Source organism: Ixodes scapularis, unplaced genomic scaffold (assembly GCF_016920785.2).
Source record: "Ixodes scapularis isolate PalLabHiFi unplaced genomic scaffold, ASM1692078v2 PGA_scaffold0__279_contigs__length_252992795, whole genome shotgun sequence".
NCBI lineage: Eukaryota > Metazoa > Arthropoda > Arachnida > Ixodida > Ixodidae > Ixodes > Ixodes scapularis.
In genome coordinates this window covers 227,895,158-227,915,954 of record NW_024609835.1, presented here as the reverse complement: position 1 = coordinate 227,915,954, position 20,797 = coordinate 227,895,158, and the positions used below count along the sequence as shown (strand labels likewise).

General features: G+C 45.3%; 1 protein-coding gene across 1 annotated transcript; it reads right to left on the bottom strand.

Moving 5' to 3' along the window:
* Positions 1–16,911: 16,911 nt before the first annotated feature.
* LOC120844218 lies at positions 16,912–19,216 on the bottom strand. Its single transcript, XM_040215869.1, has 2 exons — positions 19,175–19,216; positions 16,912–19,044 (listed from the first exon to the last, which is right to left on the bottom strand). Exons 1-2 carry the CDS (start codon positions 19,214–19,216, stop codon positions 16,912–16,914), a joined length of 2,175 nt encoding a protein of 724 aa, XP_040071803.1.
* Between the last annotated feature and the right edge of the window lie 1,581 nt (positions 19,217–20,797).

Below are 20,797 nucleotides of genomic sequence, written 5' to 3'. Positions count from 1 at the left end.
GCCGAATTGAAGCCTGCAGCCGAATCGAAAATTCTAGACTAACTGAGGCTTCAGCCGTATTGAAATGCAGGCAACGAAGCAGCCAGACGTGGGAGGGACGAGCTGCTTCCGAACGTGAGTGGGCGTAATCCGTTTGCTAGAATGTCTTGCGTTGTATTACATCTCCGGAACAAAACGATAGAGACAGTCGGCAACCTCACCTCTCAGAAAAGTTTCTTTAAACTTTAAACACCATGTCGTTTTCCTAAAAATACCGAAAAAGCGAGCCTAATTTGCAGCCTTGCATGTTACGTCAGATTAAAATTAAATCAGCCCTTAAAGCTGCTTAAAAAGTCCCTTAACAGAAAATTAATTTTTTTAAGTATGGGTGCGACATTTGTGTCAGAAAAAAGCTAAAAGCGAGAAAATGAAATTAGCAATATTGACGGCGCCAGAGTCGTTTATTGAGAGAGTTTGGCCATACATTGGTCTGAATAGGCGAGCATCTCCGGGCCAACCACAGGCTGCAAAACAGCCCCTAGCGGTGGTCGTGATCTCTAAAGATACGACACGAAAAATGTAAGCCGTTTTAGCGTCGCTAGAGTGAAAAGGTGTAACTCTTGGTGAGTGAAAACTTAGGCGCATGCGAGGTTTTCGTGACGTCGGTAGAATAAATGAACGTGCGTTCCAAAACAGAGCAAACTGCATGGTTGCGGTGCGGAGCCCAACTAGAGCCTGACTCTTTATGTGGCTCTTTTTCTGGTACCACTCATCAGTCAGTCGACAAGTTCCGTAATAGACTCTCCTCGTGCGCAACACACACAAGCTAAACAGTTCGCAAGGTTCCTAGCTCACTCTTTCTTCGCTTGTCGCTTCGGCAAGCAAGAAAATCACGAACTCGTAGAAGCGGTATTCACACTTCGACCAAACATGGGCTAACCGCAGAGCCTACAAGCGCGAGCTCGGCTTCAAAACATTTCTCCTCTGTACAAACACTTACAAGGCGGAGCAGGGAGTAAAAACGGGGTGCTCGGATTTGCAGGAGAGCATGACACCTGTGATTTGTAGATTCAAAAAGTTGCATATTTCTTTTCACTGCCCTCTGCGAAACCGGATGTCAGCGCAGAGCCGTTCTGTATCAGCGTAGATCCCGACGTTTCGTCTCTTCGATCAGATTGGCGCTCACACACCAGCCATATTTCTGTCCCGAAGGAAGCGCGGAAATGTACTTCTGTTTTGATTATTAGCTCGATTTGAATAATTCCTTGGTAGCCGCATTCAACGAGTCGACGCCTTGGTCACCCAACGATGATTGCTGCTGATTCGCTGTTGACGCCATTGTCAACGAGACGCCGAGATTAAACAGTGTTAGTTCGCGATTGAAATGTCATTCCTAATATTGTGACGTCGCGGTTTGCTGATTGGCCGGCGCGTTGACACATATCTAGTTTACGCTCTAGCCGCGGGGAGAATATTCGGCGCTGGCGGTGGTCTTTGCTCCGCCTATTTGCCAAACTCCCAATATACTGCTCTGAACGGCGCGAGACAGAATTTTATCGGCACTCACCTCCTCTCCACTTGTTTCGCCTTCACGTTGAGCTGAAAAGAGCGAATGCGCGAGATGGTCATCCCGGAATGACCCGCAAGGTCATGGACTTTGCACGAAGAATTTCAAATAAATTTCTCGCCGTCAATATTGCTCCAAAAAGTTTTTTTGCACAAAAAAAAAAAATATATATATATATATATATATATATATTTTTTTTTTACACGCGCGTCCCACCCAGACTGTTTATTTTTTTTTTTTTTTTGCAGGGCCCTTTAAGAGTATAAAGACAAAAAACTTCCACTGATGAAACTGGCTGGTGGCTTCGGCACAATGATGGTTAGAAGGCGTGGAATACTAAAATAATACGGCTCTCGCCTCTTGTTGCCACTTTATTGGTCTATATTTACTAGATCGATTCCGGCACAAATATAACCGGTCACTGAAAAAAGGAATGGAAATTGAAAATCCGCCACACGTTCTTCCATGTGGACGCTCAGCATCACCATGCCTTCAATACTAAACGACGAATGCTTCAAAAAGAAATTCTACCTAAGGCCGTGTAGCCTCACGTAGAGCCACATTAGGGACGTGATCGAGGATTTATATTACGTCGAAAGGATTTATAAACCAGACACAACACCGCGAGTGCAGTGTCCATGATATTTTAGTGCACTTTCGGAGAGCCCCAAAAAAGCATGTCTAATGGCGATTGTTCATAACGAAATGTCTAAATAGCATACCGAAACACGCTGAACGCAACGCCGTCGGGAATGCAATATTATTAAGAATTGTTCTTTCCAATCCATTTGACGTCGCATGGTCGCGTAAGAACCCAGTAACGTAGGTCCTTCGAACATTCCCGCGCTCTGTTGAATGTACCATTGAAAAGCGGAAGCAACCACTTAACCGATGCACGTGTGACCACGACATGGCACGCCAATGAAAAAGCGCGAATTGAAAGAGCACCAGACTTCCGCGCACGCCTAATATTGTTTGCAAAAGGGGAACGTGGACGCCGTGTTGGACGTTGCACAACACGAGTGCACGTTTCCGTATCCCTGAGGGAGTGCCCAATGACATGCATCTGTCTCATCAAACAGAGATGACCCCCTCGTCTCTGTTTAAAAGCTGTGTAGGTAGATTGAAGGATTCCGAGTCAAGAGGTCCAACGAGTCAAAAGATCCAACGCGTCAAAAGATCCATTATTGGACCTTCTGACTCGTTGGACCTTTTGACTCGTTGGACCTCTTGACTCGCCGTGGATCTTTTGACTCGATGGATCTCTTGACTCGTTGGACCTCTTGACCCATATTGGATCTCTTGACTCGTGTTTGGCGAGTCAAAAGATCCAACGAGTCCAAAGATCCATTATTGGACCTTTTTACTCGTTGAACCTCTTGAATCCCTGCCCGATCACCGGGAAAGGGGAGGAAGGACTTTGAAGAAAAACAGGAAAGAAAGAAAAGCAAAAATACGATGAATGACGACTTTCGAATGGCAAAGAGGGGCGTGACGGTCACTGCACTGCAGCGGGGTCGGATCCCGCGACTAATAACAAAGCAACAAAAAAGAGGGAGATAAGAGAAGAGGATACCTCGGGGATGAAAAGTTTCGGGATCCTGAATGGCTGGCTGTGTCACGGCGTTGTGCATTTTCCATATCAATCGGCTGGTGGCCAACGCCATTTATTCGTGCGGTATGCTTGCCTAACTCAGGAATTTCCCGAGAGTTATGCACGCTACACGGTCGTAGGGACGCAGATTGTTTCTCGAATTTAGACATCAACGAACTGTTAATCGGTTACTGAATTACGAGGCACGTATAGACCAACACGCGGTGCTGACGTCCTATCCCTGCGGTGGTGCTGCTATCGGTATACTGCGCACACACAAACGGTCCACTTGACGCGCTTCCTGTGCACGTGCAGTACCCATATCTCGTGCAGAAACTGCGCATTTCCCCACAGCTCATGAGAGCTTGTATGGAAACAGTGCATTGGTCTTATACGCAGCATGAGCTCAACTGGGAGGAACAGTTATGTGTATCATTTGGACAGCATAATGTTTGGCAGCCATCCAGAGGGTCAACATGTGTAGCAGTATCTTGCTGGTCAGTGCAGCATGACTGCTGACTGGCACCACGCTGTACGGAGAACCAGCATCGGCGTGCGATCGTATAACCACTACGGCGTGGTGCACCTAAAGACCCCAGGCTATACTCCGTTTCACCTAAGGATTCACCGCAGCCTTGCAAGAAGCCGAGAGCGTCATGGGACATCTCGCTCCGCGCGACGCCTTGAACACCTTTGTGTTCGAGGCATTTTAGAGTAGAAGAGAAACCCTAGCACCCCTTGTCTTGTGCATGCACACGCTTCACTGGCTCGTGTCCAGATTGAGCAGCATTGATCGAAATAAATGCACACTTTTATTCGTCTTTCGATGTATCGCAACAGTACGTGTTGTATATTATTTTATTTTTTGGTTTGCATAAACACGTAAATCATATATTACTTCTCCTTTTCATATACGGCACCTAGATAATTTTGTCCTTGCGAACTGAATTATTTTATTCGCACGTAATAAAGCCGAGGAAAAAACAACATTGCACCTTCCGTATTTTCGCGACATATGTATTTGGAACTTTGCATCCCATGATTCATTACTGCAACCGCTTATCAAATGCTAATTTAAATTTTGATATATCTTATATCGAACCTGAAAGTTCATTAGAAGGGAAAAGTTTACCATATTATCATCCCGCCTTAAAAAAATACAAATATATATATTTTTCAATATTTTTTTAAATTATTTTTTTGCCATATTGCCTTCCCATTGGCCAAGTTCGATATCTTACTTGCACGAAAAGAACCGGTGAATTATCGGGAGTTACTTTCTTTGAAGTGGCCATCTAAGGTCACTTTGAAGAGATGTTTCTCTTCGAAGTAGAAAAATCTGACAATTTTTCTACTTTTGCTTAATACTACTTAGAATCGCTCCCTAAGGTTAATAACTGAATAAACTTGCCTTAGTAGTTTTTCCTAGGCAATGGCAGTCGCCAATAAAATTCGAGAAATATGAGCATCGTTTATCCACTCAACTCGAAGCCACAACAAGCGGCCAGGTGGCATGGTGCCTATATCCTATTAGCGGCGAGATGTTTTGGTGGCGCCCTCCTATGGTTCCCCCTTGTGACGTCATTACCTTGCGAACAACAAGTTCGATGGTGTTTGTAAATAGCATGGTGGAAGCCTGAAATCATTGCGCTCTCAAAGGAACACTGCCAACACCGTCGAAATTAAAGTTCCTTCATTCTTCTTATTTCCGTCGATGGTATACCCTTTCCGACGTCATAGTCAGCTTTTGGGCCAATCGTGAAAGGCCGACCACAGCGACGCTTTCGGTCGCGCACGTCGCCAATACCTTCAACGTTAATCATGCCCACGTGCTGGGGTTGACAAAGTAGAATACGCGTGCTGAGCTCCGGGCATTGTTAGAGTTCAGCTATCCTCATCACCGCAGTGGTTGGACACGAGCCACTATCCGAATGTCCGCCGAGGCATTCATTGTTACGAGCTGAAGTCGAGTGCTCACGCAGTTCTCGTGCCCAATCCATGCATGAGCAGCGCACGAGTGTCGTCAGTCAAGTGGTTTCGATTCCACAATCACGTCATCCAGCTTTGCAAAGGCAAGACTGAAAGAAGTAGTGCCCTTTTATCTTCCCAATATTACAATTTCCCCACGACAAAGAAGTTTCTGAATCAGTGGCGGTCTGTGCGAGCATACTTGTGCCAGACTGGGACCAGTATAAACCGGCAAGGTCAGGAACGTTCCAACCCGACAACGTTTCGTGGCCCATTCAAAGGGGCCGTGGGATGATTTTAATGTTCAAAGAATCTGGTGCGTGTCAGTTTCGCTTAACTTTCGGTTAGTAAAACAAAAAAAAAAAAAAAGGAAAGAAAGAAAGCACGTTTTGAGTTTTCTAAATGTCGCGAGTGTGCGGAGAAATCGCGAAGAGGAAAGGGGACTATTTTTCATACTGCAGCCGCTTGTGCCGGCCGAGAAAACTACGCGCGTGGCGTGAACTGGTTGAAAGTGTATTGAGTTAGCAAGCTCAGTAAGTGTCTGCTCGATTTGAGGCTGATTTTTTCAAATGTTAATTGTCGTGAAAACGTGAAGAGATGCGTCAAAAGCCTGATAGTCTTGATTTTTTTACGCAAAGTTTTATGGCGTCATCTACCCGAAGCCAACAAAAGCGCTCCCTCCCTAGTTCCCATAGCCAGCGACACGAAACTGGATGTGTCCGTGGGTGCCCCCTTGAGTCGGTTTTTCGGCCGCAAACCGGAAAACGGTGCGTATTTAAGCGGCACATCAAACTTACATCTGTTTCGCTTTTTTTAAGGCGCCAAGTCAAAAATCGTTTACGGATCTTTATTGGGCAACGCCTCCCCGCTACTAGGGATGAGTGGTGAGGGGCCTTTTGTGACCCCTTTGCAATATTAAGCGGCAGTTCTCGAGTTCTTGTAGCTCTCGACATACAATGGATCTCTTGACTCGTGTCTGCCGCGTTAAGTGATCCAACGCGTAAAGATTCATTATTGGACATTCTGACTCGTTTGACCTTTTGACTCGTTGGACCTCTTGACTCGCCGTGGATCTTTTGACTCGTTGGATCTCTTGGCTCGTTGGATCTCTTGACCCACATTGGACCTTTTGACTCGGGTCTGGCGAGTCAAAAGATCCAACGAGTCAAGAGATCCATTATTGGACCTTTTGACTCGTTGGATCTTTTGACTCGTTATATCTCTTGACCAGAAGCGTTTCGATTGAAGCACCCCTTTCTTCTCGCTTTTTTATATTTACTTTATAGTGCTGTATTTTGATCGTCTTCATATCTTTGTCTATTTGTTCGTTTTTCTTTTGATCACAACTGCCTTGTCTGAATGACGGAGAAGGACGAAAGTTGAATGTAAAACGGCCTTCAAAGCGGCAGATTCGTCGAGATAAATATTTTCTGGGGGCTTAGTTGCTAGCGCGTGTTTTATTCGGAAAAAGCGCTATTATTTTAGCCGAAAGTATCGGGCTTAATTTTTTTAAATAATTCCAGGGTCCCCTATTTTCCGCATTTTTATTGTGGTATTTTTTACCTACAAGTTAAAAAAAAAACAAGTTGGTGGCCTACCCTGCCCTTCCCCTTGTCTGCATTTCTATCTATACATATTTTTATCTTGCGATGGACCACAGCGGACGCTAGGGGCCATTCCAGCCAATCCTGCGCATAGAGCATATCACGTGAGGTGGTTCCCCGCTATTCGCGGCAGCACTCTGGAAGGTGACCTGACACTCGCATGGCAATGAATTGGCTCCAATGACTCGTGGCCTCTCGTCTGGTTCATGGTAGATGCGAAACTAACTATAGTCACGTCTGGCCCCAACAGTGAATCATTAAAGTAGCAGAGTCCTTTCGAAAACCGCTGCCAGCAAGCCTCGGCAAGCGAACTTTATTAATCATTAATCGGCTGCGGTTTAGCGCCGTGCTTCAATCGTTCTGATGGAGGCGGAAACGAATTTCGGGGATCTGAGGGCAACGTGGCAAGTAGGCTGAGATGGGGAGAGAAGGGAACGGGAGTTGGATCGGAAAACATCGGGAATCGGGGAAGCCGTCTTTCCTGCTGCTCCGGCACACATTGATATTTGTTTGAATTTCTGCGTGTGTCACAGTATTTGACTTTGAACAACGTGGGGGAAAGATGGAATTGATCGAGTCGTAACTCAAAAAAATTTCTTTTCGCGAGTTTTTTTTAAGGTACTTTTTGTAACTCTAATACATCCTTGCTTCCTTTTCTAAATCTAAAATTTTCATTTTTACGCAAGATATGTGCAAGTACCAGAAGGTCTATAATTCCGCAATAAAAGTTTGAAGACTATATTCACTTTAATGAGACAAACACTAACCGTTACCTCAGCTGGTAATATTAATAGTTTTATAAGGAGCAATATCATATAAATATTTGTAGTTACTATTCATACAACAAATGTCAGGCTATTCGGTCCGAAACAAAATGTGCTTCCACTTTATGTAAGGGAACATATCAAGCAGCTGGCTTAATGGCGCATTCACACTGGATGCGGTAGCGGATTCGCGAAGCGGTTGCGGATGCGGTTGGTCCACGGCTCCTTTTACATACACTAGAACGCAATCGGCGGTTTCTCGATGGCTATTGATTGCTTCGCCATAGTTCGAGACTTTCCTGTGGCAACCATGTTTTACAATCCAAAATCCACTCCGCTCTACACTCCAAACACAAGCCGAATCCTCTCGGCTTGGAAAGAAACATGGACGACTCCACGACCGACAGCAGTGATGAAGAAGCTGTTGCTGTTGCTTTGGGACCGCTGGTTTTGGCGTCCGCTGCAAGAAGCTAGCGGTGGTGTTCTCGTAGATGGTAGGTCCGTCCTTGCTTCCGTGACCCTGACGAGAATTGACAGGGGGCGAACCTCGTTTCCCTTTTTCGCGAGCGGGACGTTGAGTACTACCGCGAGTAAGTAATCAATCCGCACGTGCATTGCCTACTCGCTAAAAGACAAAATCCCAGATCGATCAAGCATATGACGTTACAAGCAAAAAGCGCCGAAAAAATACAGGGACACAGACGAAGGGAAACAGGACAAGGCGCCTTGACCTGTTTGCCTTCATCTGTTTCCCTGTATTTTTTCGGCACTTTTTGCTTGCAATGAACCAAATGGCCCCAATCTCCACCATATGACGTTATTTTACAAGCTTCCTGAGGATGCCCCCCCCCCCCCCCCCCCCCATTGCCTTCGATACAATCCTCGGCTTGATCGGCGATAGAATAACGAAAGAGGACACAAAATTCCTCACGGCCATTCCTCCAGACGTGCGCCTCGCCCTCGCCATCTGGTAATTGCGAGCGAAGGGCAGAGCATGAGATCGATTGCGGGATATGCAAAGAATGTAGTCGCATGTACACTCCCGAAATTTTTTAACGATGTCGGGCGAACGCCGACCGCCCGGTAGATCCACATGAAACAGAAAGTCAGCGAGGCTAGGCGTTTGTCTGCGTCTCGCAGACCTGCTGTTTAACTCCGCGATAACGTGCTGATCTACCGGCCGGTCGGCGTTCGCGTTAGATTGTCAAAAAATCTGAAGGCTTTACTTTCGTAATTACTGGCTTGTACCTAAGTGCGTGTCATTACTGGCCGTCGTGTGTTTTCTCTATCCCGTTGATGATGGGATACCTAATAACACAGATGCAGGCGAGTACACATCGTTGACGCTAAAAGTTTGGAAATGAAAAAAGCAGCGAAAAGTGCACCAAAAAATCCCCAAAACACAGTCTGCGCCTGTTTACAGACGCATTATTTTGCCTCTGTGACGACGCATTCCCAGTAGTCAGGGCATATTCTAATTTATGGTGATCTTAGCAGTACTTCTGCTTTCAATATGAATGTAATAATTAAATTCTGCCCATGTATAGTTGCCACAAATGTCCTTTATTATTACTGTTTTTTTTTCTATTAATATTTTTTTTTTGAGCTGGGGAGACGTCGAGAAACGTCTCCTACAACTTGTTGAAGCAAGGTCAACATGCTGCGAGATAATACCCGAGGTATTCAGCGCCCTCTAAGAGGTGCTTGGCCTGTCTATGTGGCATGCCCAAAACAACCCAAAAAATGGAAAAAGATAATTTTTGTCATATCCACTGTTTACTTGCTCCCTTCTTTTTGCACGGCTAATATTAATAGGGATCACGCAAAGCTCTAGAAAAATGTTCACATGCCCTATTTGAAAAACGTACAAGAAACAAACCTGCTGCTTGTACAGTTCTGCAATGGCACCAACATAATTTCATGTTATTATGTATGCAGCTAGTTTGGTTTGTCGTTTTGCATAACTGGAGATACCGGCGCCGCTCTGGCTCCGGGTCGGTCTATACTGGCAGCCAGTTTGCTTGCCGATATGATTCGGTGTGGCTGGTATGAAATTGCGTCCGATGACGTGGGCGACCGCCATCTTTCCAACAAAAATGCTTATACCACAGAACAACCGGTATAACTAGAGATGTCGCTAACCAGCCTAGGTTCGATATCAGGGATGGGCAAAATACATGCAAATATGTATCGAAATACAAATACAAAATACTTCGTCAAAAATGTATTTAATTACAAATCTAATTACATTTTGGAAAAGCATTTAAATACAAGATACAAATACAACCAAATGTATTTGGTCTCCTCCAAATACTTTTCCAAATACATTCCTCCAAATTTGCGTCAGCGACTTCAGGGCACCTGCAACGGGTTTCTGGGTATCTCATTTTAATTTTACATCGCACACTTGGGAGTTAGTGTGCGAGGCTCTATAGTCGGTTACAAGACAAGAACGTAGGAGAAGCTCCTCCCAGAAGCGTCATGACTTGTTTCAAATCTCTCCGCACCCGAAAGAAGAGTTCACTGAAAACGCTCCTTGTTCCGCTTCAATGGATTCCAACTTGTCTCCGATCCCCCTTTTTAAGAAAGCGAACTTTGTATTCATCGGAGGGGGAACCGAGCCCCTGACAGCAGCCTTTGTATCCATAGGAGGGGGAAGCTAATCCACGAAAGTCGTATTTGTTTTCATCGGAGGGGGTAAACTCTAATCACCCTCTCGTGGTATCCACAATGCTAAGTCAAAGTCTAAAGATAAAGCAAATATGTACAAAAGGCAAGACCCTCCTCGCGCGTCGGCCGCAACGTCACGGAAACAAAGGGACGCTATTAGATGCGCAGATGGCGGAGGGATATATGAGTCCCTTTGAGTGGCATTTGCCGCTACCTTCTTTACCTGTAACCGACTATACTAACATAATAGAAATATAATCACAAAAAAATGTAATCAGCTTGGACGTAATAGGTGAAAAAAGTACAGAGCTGCGAGCAGCTTTTTTTGCCGATTACACATTTTGGTATAGAGTCAGACCAACAAAGAATCGAGACGATCAAGACGCGCAGCACTAGCTAGAGAATTCTTTTTGTTGTTGCAACTCACACCAGTTACGAAAATCTGGACGACCCGTGCATTTAGTATGTTACAGGCAAAAATATGGATGGAAATCAGGCTGGAAAGCATCACAAGTTGTTACAGGCACTTATTTAGCGAGTCTGCCTCTGAACGCCCTTAGAGAAAACTAAGACGTTTGAAATATACCATATTCGATTTTGAGTGTATTTCAAGTACACTTCATATCTATAAGTAAACTCAAAATATGCCTAAAATACAAGTGCCTTTTTTTTAACTTCATATTAAAATATATTTCTGAAAATCATTTCAAAATACCCTTATTTGAACTACATTTGAAGTACTCGTCATGCGTTCTGAAATACGTAAATACTAAATTAGTAAACACAAAATTCCTTTCAAATAGATTTCTGAAAATATGAATTTAGTTCATGCAAATTATACTTCAACCTTATTAAAAATGCAGCGATCAAAATTATGTGCAGAATGCACCTAAAACATACTGGAAATCGTAAATACTGTTGTGTTACAATCAAAGTATCTTTGGACTACAATTACATACAAAATGAACTCAGTTAAGCTAACAAAGTATTGAAAACTCGCCGATCACTTCAAGCAGATGTGTAGTTCACTGAAGTGCTTAAATAAAATGTTTGATTAGCTTGTCAGCTGAGTTATGAAGCATCGCACTGATAAATCAGCCCAGTTTATGTCATTGTTTTCTTTTTTCTATCAAGAACGCCCCTGATGAGTTTCTTGCACACCAATCACAAACAGGATTCGGGAACTACAACCACAACACTTGCTAGTGCTGCAAAGCTTCAGCAAGTGCTGTATGCAGATGTTTGGCGTGGTTGTGTTAGCAACATGTTAGTTCACTGAATGTGTATACTAACCATTGTACATGCTCTTGATAAGTAGAGTGCGAATTGGCAATATTAATTTAATGTATTACATTTGGGATTAAATCTTTGCAAAACTCTAAATGCTTGAACCTGATGTCTGTGGGCCATTTAGTTTAAATCGAAAGCAGGCAAAAACAGCTTCTCATTGAACCCTCTTGAAATGGAAATACATTATGTTTAAAGCAGGAATAGGAATATGTGCCCTGTAGTACTGTCGAGTAAGCACAAGCACACATTCCAATAATCAAAGAATCTTTATTTTGTTTCCTAAGCAGAAGACAACCAAAAAACAATCATGTTTATTAAAACATGTACACAGAAAAACATAAAATAGCAAGCACTTAGCACACAAGAAGATAGCTCTCCCCATTTATGTACAAATGAAAGTTCGAGCCACTAGCAACCCAGCTGCCTTCCTCAGCCAACTTTGCAGAAGCACGGACCATCGCTAGGAGCTAACAAACAAGTCTATACTTGATTAAGAATTTAATTATCTAGCATGTATATCATCACAAGGCACAAAGTGCTAGCCAAGCTGAGTGATAAGGGAGATCGACCATCACGTGATAATAGCCATTATACAAAATTTTCATATTTTCAATCTTACACTGTATGGTTATACACAACTAGAGAGGCAGAAAGTCTTCTAAAAACTGGGTACTTAATAATAACATTGCAAGCTTTCATGACCGGTTCTAATTTCGCTACACACAACAAAAACAAGGACATAGACTTTGTTATACAGGTGATCTTGTTTGAGAAAACTGTGAACTGGATATTGACAAGAGCTCTTGCTCTTTCCTGTGATGTTTTTGAAGAAGGAAATAGAAAAGATGCCTACACAGTAAACCCCAAAGTGTAACCCACTAAAGCTCTAAGTGTTCCTGGAGGACAACATTCATGGGGCTTGTTGAATTTATCTCTGGCAGGATTTCTTTTAATTAGTCTATTGGGTTGGGTTTTGTTTATACAGCCTATAACATGGTCTGCCTCGACGGGCGAAGAGTCTCCCAGCTGTAGATGAGCAATTTAGCCTGTGCAGTACAGTACTGCTAGCCTGAGGTCTTAAACGTGCACCATGCAGTAGTGATACATGACCGCACGCCGGTGCGATGCTCATCCAGATCAAAACGCACAGGGGTGGATTAAACCCAGGATTTATGATTTCAACTAACCAGTTCAGCTAACCAAACTGCATTCCTCTGCGCTTAACAGTGGAAGTGCAAAAACATGGAGTGGTCACACGCACGATGAGATTCCTCCTTCGCAGATGTACCCCGTTGCTAGTCAACAAAAACAATGTACAGTACGTAGGCAGCAATATGAGCTGGAACAGTAACGTTCTGGCCGGAGAGAGAAAAATGTCATGCAGAGGAATGTGTTAAGCGCGAAACACATGTACGACGAAACCGTCCGATCCGACGTGCGGACTGCCGGAATGACCTTGGGGGGCGAGGGTTTTCGTAGCACCGGAGAGCGTTAAAAACCCTCACCTCCGACTGTCGTATTGCCTGATCGGACGTCGGATCGGACGGTTTCGTCGTACATGTGTTTCGCGCTTAAGACTGTAAAAAGGAAAAGTGCAATGGACTGCCATATTGCTTCTTGTTCCATTGTGCCACTAGGTTACGTGGCTTGGCACGCGGGGGACTCCCACTCCTGTATTTTGTTCACTTTGATTAACCCCAACTGTGTCAGCTCATATTGCTGCCATCTGGACCATTTGAATCGTCCAATTACTATCGCTTTTCTTGAAGGTCAACTCCTTGTTCGTGAAGAAATGGTGGCTTTCCGAAAGCAGCGGGAAAGAAAAAAGAAAAGGCAAGGCAACCAACATTGCCAGTAGAAGTCACCAGGCAGTCTGAGAGCCTAGTCAGTCTGGTCTGCGATGCAGCTTCATAGAATTCGGTCAAGTGAGACGATCTTCTGGTAATACTTACTACGAGCATCATAAAATTTTTTTATTTTTTGTTTAATACATTTTAGGTTTAAAGAGCGTTAAAGGGGCCCTGCAATCCTATTTAAGCGTCTACCTTTTTTGCCGTTTCCACATCTCTTGCGGTTTGGGCAACCCAGAGGGCACGGAGAGAGCAACTAAATATCAGTGCGTCATATTTTAACCGGACGACGTGGAAGCCTTCTCCACCTATAGAGGCGCCCCATGGTACCGAACGCACATGGTGACATTGTGACGTTGTCGGTCCTGGCCAGCTCCTGCCTTACGAATGGTCAGGGTCACTAAAAGCTTTGTTTTAGTGGAAATACAAAATATAAGTGGCATAAACTGTTTCAATTATTTATGAAAGTATTTTTTGTTCAGTATTTTAAATCAGAAAAGAAACAAATGCAGTTTATAAAGTACAGAAACAAGAAATGACCCGTTGACATACCCGCCACCAAGCAGTGGAACAGGCGGCACATACTAGAAAGGGGTAGCGGAATCAGGGGCCAACGCCCGCGCCAAGCATTGCTGTGAAGCGGCGAGCATAGAACGGGCAGATCCAGAACTCTGTTTTGGGGGGAGAGGGGGGGGGTCGAAAATTTGTAAGGATGCTATTCTCAAATTCTTTCATGTGCACCGGGGGGTCCGGCCATGTCAAATTTCCCTCCGAGAAGGGGGAGGGGGGGTCGACTTTGTTTGCGGAGGGGTGGCCGCCACCCATCCCCCCGCCCCCCCCGCCCGCCCCCCCCCCCCCCCCCCCCTTTGGATCCGCCACTGGCATAGAAAGGTGCCGGATGAATACGGCGGCGCTGCGGTCGTATGGGCAGGGGGATCGACCAGTTCCGAGTGTCCTGAAGGCCTTCGGCAAGCAGGTTTGGCTTGCAATTTGGCCGTTTGGTGGTTCGGCAGCATGAAGCGGCTCCCGTTCTCAACTGATCTTTACCCCCCCTACTGAAAAAAACCATTTGGCGCCCATATGAAAATAAACGGGTCCATACCGGTAACCGTTTAACCATACTGGTCGCCAGTTTGTCAAAGGGGTCGCCCGTATGGCTCAAAGGGGTCCCCCGTATGAGCCATAACGGTCACCTATTTGGCAAACGGGTCGCTCGTCTGGGCAAATGGGCGACTCGTTTGGGCAAAGTTGTCGCACGTTTGCTCAAACCGGCGACCATGTTGCAAACTGCACCGGTTTAATCAAACGGCTCTCCGGAGCCCGTTTGATATTGAACGTACAGATCGGCGGCGTGGGCGCGCCTAGCGTTTCAGCCGTGGCAGCCAATGTTTTCCGGAAGGCTGGGAGCGCCGGTTCATCGATTTCAGATCGTCCGCGTAATGCAAGTAATTATATTTATATTTCAATTGCTCTGATTTTCGATTATGCTGCAACTAAAACTAACACCTTTTTTTTTTGTTTTACGTAAACGCGCGACGTTGGTGAGCCGATATTTTTGACAGACCTTTAATACTTTGTCCATCTTTGTTGCCTCAATTTACTTATTCAGCTCGAATCTCTCTCGCAGAAGACGCGACCGCGTGAAAGAATGTACGTCTAGACTCCGTTTCACTTTAATTCAAGACGCAGCGAAGGTAGCACGCGTACACGCGGCTGCAAGAACATCGAGCATTGCGAGAGCACGCCCGCCGTTGCAGCACTCAAACTACGAGCTTGCGCTGAGTTCTTTCTTCGCTCGGGGGCAAGCCGAGCTTCTGGCAGCCCCGCCGCCATTTCCAAAGTTCGAGCGCGCGCGCGCGCGCGCGTTTGTTCTTCGGGACTACAAAAACGCATCCCCCTGGAATGCCTGGGGAGAGGGAGAGGGGCTGTCCCGGTGGTCCCAGCGCCTTGACCTCGCCCCCTCCCTCCTCTCTTGTCACCCCTGTCACGTGACCCACAGCAGCGCGCGAGCTACACGCTGATAAGCATCGAGATCCGGAAGGGCGCGCCTTGCAGCCGCTTTTTTCTTTGTCTGCTTGTTGTCAGTTGCTGCTCGAAGTTTGCTCGTCCTACCTGCTTCAATCTGTCGCCTAACCCTGCGGTCTTATTGGGATGTCTCTCGACAACGTATTGGATGTGCATCAAAGCTATCAGTGTTCGAAAAGACCCACGTGTATGTCGGCAACGAGCGATTCTTCAAAGAAGTCGAAAATTCTCGCGGTTTGGTTGGGTTCGGCAAATGACAGCTTGTGCGCCGCATCGTGTTGAAACTTCCAAGGAGCCGTTCCCTCTCGTTTGTGTTTGTGTGGTTGTCCTGCTTTGACCGTGTCGGCAAATATCACGGATTACCTCTTTCAAGTCCGCTATTGTTATGGTAAGTGCACTGCAACCTACGTGTTGGCAACGATTGACCGTTCTTCTACGCGTACTCTTCTAAATTATCTAAAAAATTATGCAGCGCCTATTCGCGCGGCAGCCAGGAGAATAATTTCCCCGAAAGTCTACCTGTATAGTGTTCACAGAGCGCTTGCACGTTTGTACTTGTCTACAGAAGAGGTAATAAACTTCGAGGAGAATTGAAAACAATCTTTTGTGTCGGTTTTCCTGTCCACTTACAAGCACCTGCGCGAGTGCATTTGTTCTACGTGTTTTCTCCATGTTATAAATACGTTTATGAGTTTCGGGACGTCTTAAATATGTTTAAGATAACCAACCTCCCAGACGATACCCATTTAGGGCTAGCGCATAATTTGCCATTTCGAAGGGCACGTTCAAACGTGTGGTCACGTGCCATGTCGAACGGGTACTCGTACCATACGGCACCCGTATCAAACGGGCACCTGTATCAAACGGGTACCGTTTCGAACGGGTACCGTTTCCAAACGGGTACCCGTATCCCATAATCACGTTTGATCGAAACGGATCGACAGGTTTGATTCAAACGGGCGACCAGTTTGCCACCCGTTTGAATTTCAAATGGTTTTTTTCAGTAGGGCCTCGTTTGCTGTGGTTTGTGGCCAATCAAGTGTCATGCTGAATTAGCATTTAGTCGCGCAGCAAATGCAATGCGAGCCACCCTGGTTGCCCGCTTCATCCAGCCTATCCAGCCTATGCTTTAGTGGCGCTCTCTCGAGCCGTTGACACGGAGTGCGGCAGCCCTGAGCACTCGCTGAGCTCTCTACCCCTCCTCTACCCAAGCCAGGACTAGGGACGTCATGAAGGAGGTTGTTTTTTGCTTGTTTTTTCAAGTTTAATTTGCCTATAACTTGTAAAATAAAGCAATATTCAAGAAAAGAAAAGTTCCACTAAGTTACTATGTTCAGTATGCTCAGATTCGGTGTAAATTTAAAAAAAAAAAAACAGTCAAAAAGTCGTCGCAGGGCCCTTTTAAAGTGATGAGCTTTATGAATATCTGACGAGCTATACAGGTGACTGCAACCAAGATATTCCCCCCAAAATTTGGGTTCAGCATCCCACTTCTGGCTGGAAATTATTATGAAAACACATGCTCATGCTTTGTTCCTAAAAAGATTCTACTATCTGTGGAAATTTAGTTCTTGGAGCACACTTCTGTTATCATACACACTCAATCACGCTCAACTTGGTTAGGGAGGGCCACAACAAGGAAACTTGTAGTGGTTCGCTCCATAACCACACACTTTCTCTTCAGAGTGTCAGGACTGCATGCTGTTACCACCCCTGCTCGTGTCCCCTCTCGAACAGCTGAGAAGCAAATACCGAGCTGATTGTCCCTGAAAGCAGCACTCCGCACCAGCTCGAGCTTCTCGATAAGCACTAAGCACTGGGGCTGCTGGTGCGGAGGGCTCCCTTCAAACACAGCGAGCGCTTGCAAAATTCCAATGGAACCATCTTGAAGCTCAGCTACGCAGTTAACTCTCTTAGGCATGCAATAGCTCTCCGAGTGCCACAGAATCCCGCCACACTGAAAACGGTGGTAGTACTTGACTTGTGGTGGCAGGACTCCCAGGTGATTCTCCAACACAACCTCCATCCTAATGTTGACGCCAGAGCAACTCTGACGTCGGTAAACAACTATGCCGCCAGAGAGCTTTACCCCACTCCTCCCCATAGTCTGCCGACCCACCATCCTTTCAAAAAATTCCCTTCCTTCAGGCATCTCTATCCTCTCTGCCCAGAGAACAAGGTTCTGCCACAAAATAAAAGTTTTGGCAATCTGCTCAGCGACAGACTGTGTGCCTGCAAAGTAGTTGAGGAGGATGGCATTCCGCCCTTCAAAAGGAAAGCAGGACGTCGCCCACAGCGGACCCCAAGCCTCCACAGAGTCTGTCAGGTGAAGGAGCTGGTGGACATTGTATGACACATTGGTCTCGCCATACAATGTCCCCATCTGCACCACAAACTTCTCTAGCAGAGCCCGTGCCTCCGTGAGGTCACGCTCTGAAATATCGTCTTTCAGCAACAGGTACATCCCATACGAAAGTAATGAGAAGTGTCTAAAAAAGGTTAGTGGCAAAATGGGCTTCAACACGATGTAACCATAGAAAAGCATCAGTGCCCGCAACTCCGACGCTTTCCAGTAAGCTCTGTCTTCGAACTTCCTTGGAGTGCGGGTAATCTCTGTCGGTGGGGAGAGAGCCAGAAGCAAACCGTTCAGTTGTGGCAACTTTGTTCCGATATACCACGGACACTCGTGGTACTCACTCTCTAGCCACAGTTTGAGCAACTGACGCATAACACCAAGGCATGCACAGTGTTGGTAGTCCGGTATAAAACCGTCTACCACATCAAACCGAGGAAGGGTCATTGCAATGCAAGGGCCTTTCACTCCATTGGCGGGCACTGAGGAGGTACCACTTGTTGCCTCTTCCAGATGCTTGACAGCTGTCCTGCGCTCTGGAGGAGGGTCCAAGTACTCATAGCTGGAACCCCCTGGGTGGTAACACCAGCCACAGCCATAAAAGCCGTTAAACTGTTTACAGTTCCGCACTGCAGAGCGAGCAATGGCGTCCACCGAGCATGCAGCTGCGAACACTCTTATGTGAACCGTTTTTCCATCTTTCACGCAAGAAAATCCTGTAGAAAGCTCTTGCAGTTCCTTCGTAAAGGGTGTCAGGAGAGTAGTCATGTTTGGCTTACAAAACCCAAACCACAAGGCAGGCATCAACATATTCTGTTTCCGCACTGCAGGGTCCAATTGAAGAATTTCGCACTGAACAGGCCAGATATCAAAGCTTGATTTCTCAAACACCCTGATCCCATCTGTATTCCAAAGCAGGGAGATGTCATGAGTTGAGAAATCAGCCGAAAGTCTGGCATGTTCAAGGCCATCCTTTACGTCTCCAATCGTGTTCCTAGCTCCGTTGCTTTGTGGGAGCCATTTGAGGTTTTGCTGTGCTAGGATCCGTTCGATTGGCTCCTTCAGAGGCATCACAAGAAAGAAAGGGCAAGACACTATATCTACATCCCGTTCACAGTTTTCGCAATGAGCCTGGCCCTCAGGGGTTGATTTACCTAAATACCCTAGACAATCCATGCAGTAAAAATGCTTCTCTGCACCAGGGACGTCAGCTCCTAAAGTCTTCAGAAGAAGGTACTTTGATGTTGGTGCACGACCGGGGGTTATGATGTTCTGCATATCCAAGAGATCTGCAATACCCTGATCGCTCACCCTGTGCCGCATCACATATGCCATGAGAAGGGCTGCAATTTGTTTCTTTTCGTCAACGAAACCTTGGTTCTGAAAAAAAAAATTAAATTCACAATTATTAAACAGAAAACTCCTTGCTCTTACTCAATTTACACAAAATACACTAACATGAGAGGACAAAATTGTGTGATTCATTAAAACTAAAATGTGCAAAATTTACATCCTTGTGGTGCCCAGTCTGCGATATACGAATCATCAGCATTTTGGATGCTAAAAGTGAGGCAATCTATCTCAAAGTAAGAAAGCCAAATTTTGATTAATATGACACTAAGTTCGTGATAACTGCCTGCCTGCATGGCACGGGCAGGCAGCATTAAGAGCACAAGGTTACAAATATTTTATTCAGGACTGCAAGGCAGAGTGATTGCAACATAAGAATTAATAATTTCACATGACTTGTAGTATTTTGTAGGTTTGACGACTAGTATTAAAACTTTTATTTTGTTTTCAGGGCTCTCTGGAGTATTATTTGTTGCCAGTATGTAATAAGATGACCATAAGATAACATGACCCCTATTTATGCTACCGTCATGTCATATCTAACTGATTTCATTCCACAGAAAAACAATACCTAAACTTAGTCGTCCACTACAATGATTCAAGATCAAGCACACAAATTATAGGTGAGTGTGGTCACGAAAGACAAGGCTTATTTATGTCTTATTTAATTAGAGTGCCCATTTAATAGTCAGATGCTTTTACAATTTTGTGCACTATTAGCCTTGTAACATCAATGCTATTGTTCTTTTGCTCAAACCCTTGTTTACTGAACCGATAGTCTATTGACCGGAATGCTCTGTTCAAAGTTGCTGTCCAGTTCGCTTTAAACTTAACATAGCATTTACTGCCTTCTAAACAACCAGGGATGTGTTCTGCTTCTGCCCTCATGCACAAAAGGTGCACATGACCAAGTAATATTCTGCGGCTTCATGTCCGTCCAGCCTCAGCTAAGACTGCCCTCATGACTGTAATTAGCCGGCTCCACCTCCCGACACGTTGGTGGTATGATGCACTTTCAGCAAACAGACCGCCCTCAGTAACCATTTGACGCATGCTTCATGCCATCAGAACTTCAGTCCACTGGAGGCAGACGGCAGTGCTCGAGACATGTTGTGACGTCTAGTACTCTATTCGCGCAGACCTGCAGTGGGATAGTAACTTGTGCAGGAAAGCTGAAGCTGCAGCAAAGCATCCCAGCAGAGGCAAGTGCCTGGGTGAATCAATCTGTAAGCTTTTTACACCATCAAATGTTTTGCGAGCTCATGTATAGCCGAGTTCCATGAGCAGTGCATCAAACGAATAAGGAGCTGAATGTGCTCAATTGCCTTTGCATTGTATCAGGGACACTTTCTACATACTGGTTCGAAATCAAACCTTGTACACACTTCTCTTTGAGTACTGCTATAAATGTTGAAAAAAATATTGTTTCATTGCTGAACCAAAAAATGTAGCTGCAAGCATGGAATGCTTTAGGTGTAATGGGTACTGTGCAGGCCGCAGCTATTGAAACTTGTATCTTTTTGCTAGAGGCAGGTTCTCAATATTTGGCATCTTTGAATTGGTTGTTCTCTTTAGGAGAAAAATGTAACCAGTCGTGGTTAAACTTTTTACTGTACTAGTCAATTTTCTTTTTTCGGAGTGCACACATACTCCACGCGTAAAACAAAACAAACATCAACAATGCTTACTTGATCCTCCTCCATCTCTTCAGAATCTGTGCTGTCTGCATCAGTTTGTGGTAGCGAGGGTCCTGAGACTTCATCCTGATTTGAAGAAGCAGAAG

Excerpts from the sequence above, each read along its gene's own strand:
- LOC120844218 (XM_040215869.1), bottom strand. The coding sequence starts at position 19,216 with ATGCTGATGATTCGTATATCGCAGACTGGGCACCACAAGGAT. Across the intron at positions 19,045-19,174 it reads AGACTGGGCACCACAAGGAT|AACCAAGGTTTCGTTGACGA; the intron begins GTAAATTTTGCA and ends TTTTTTTTTCAG.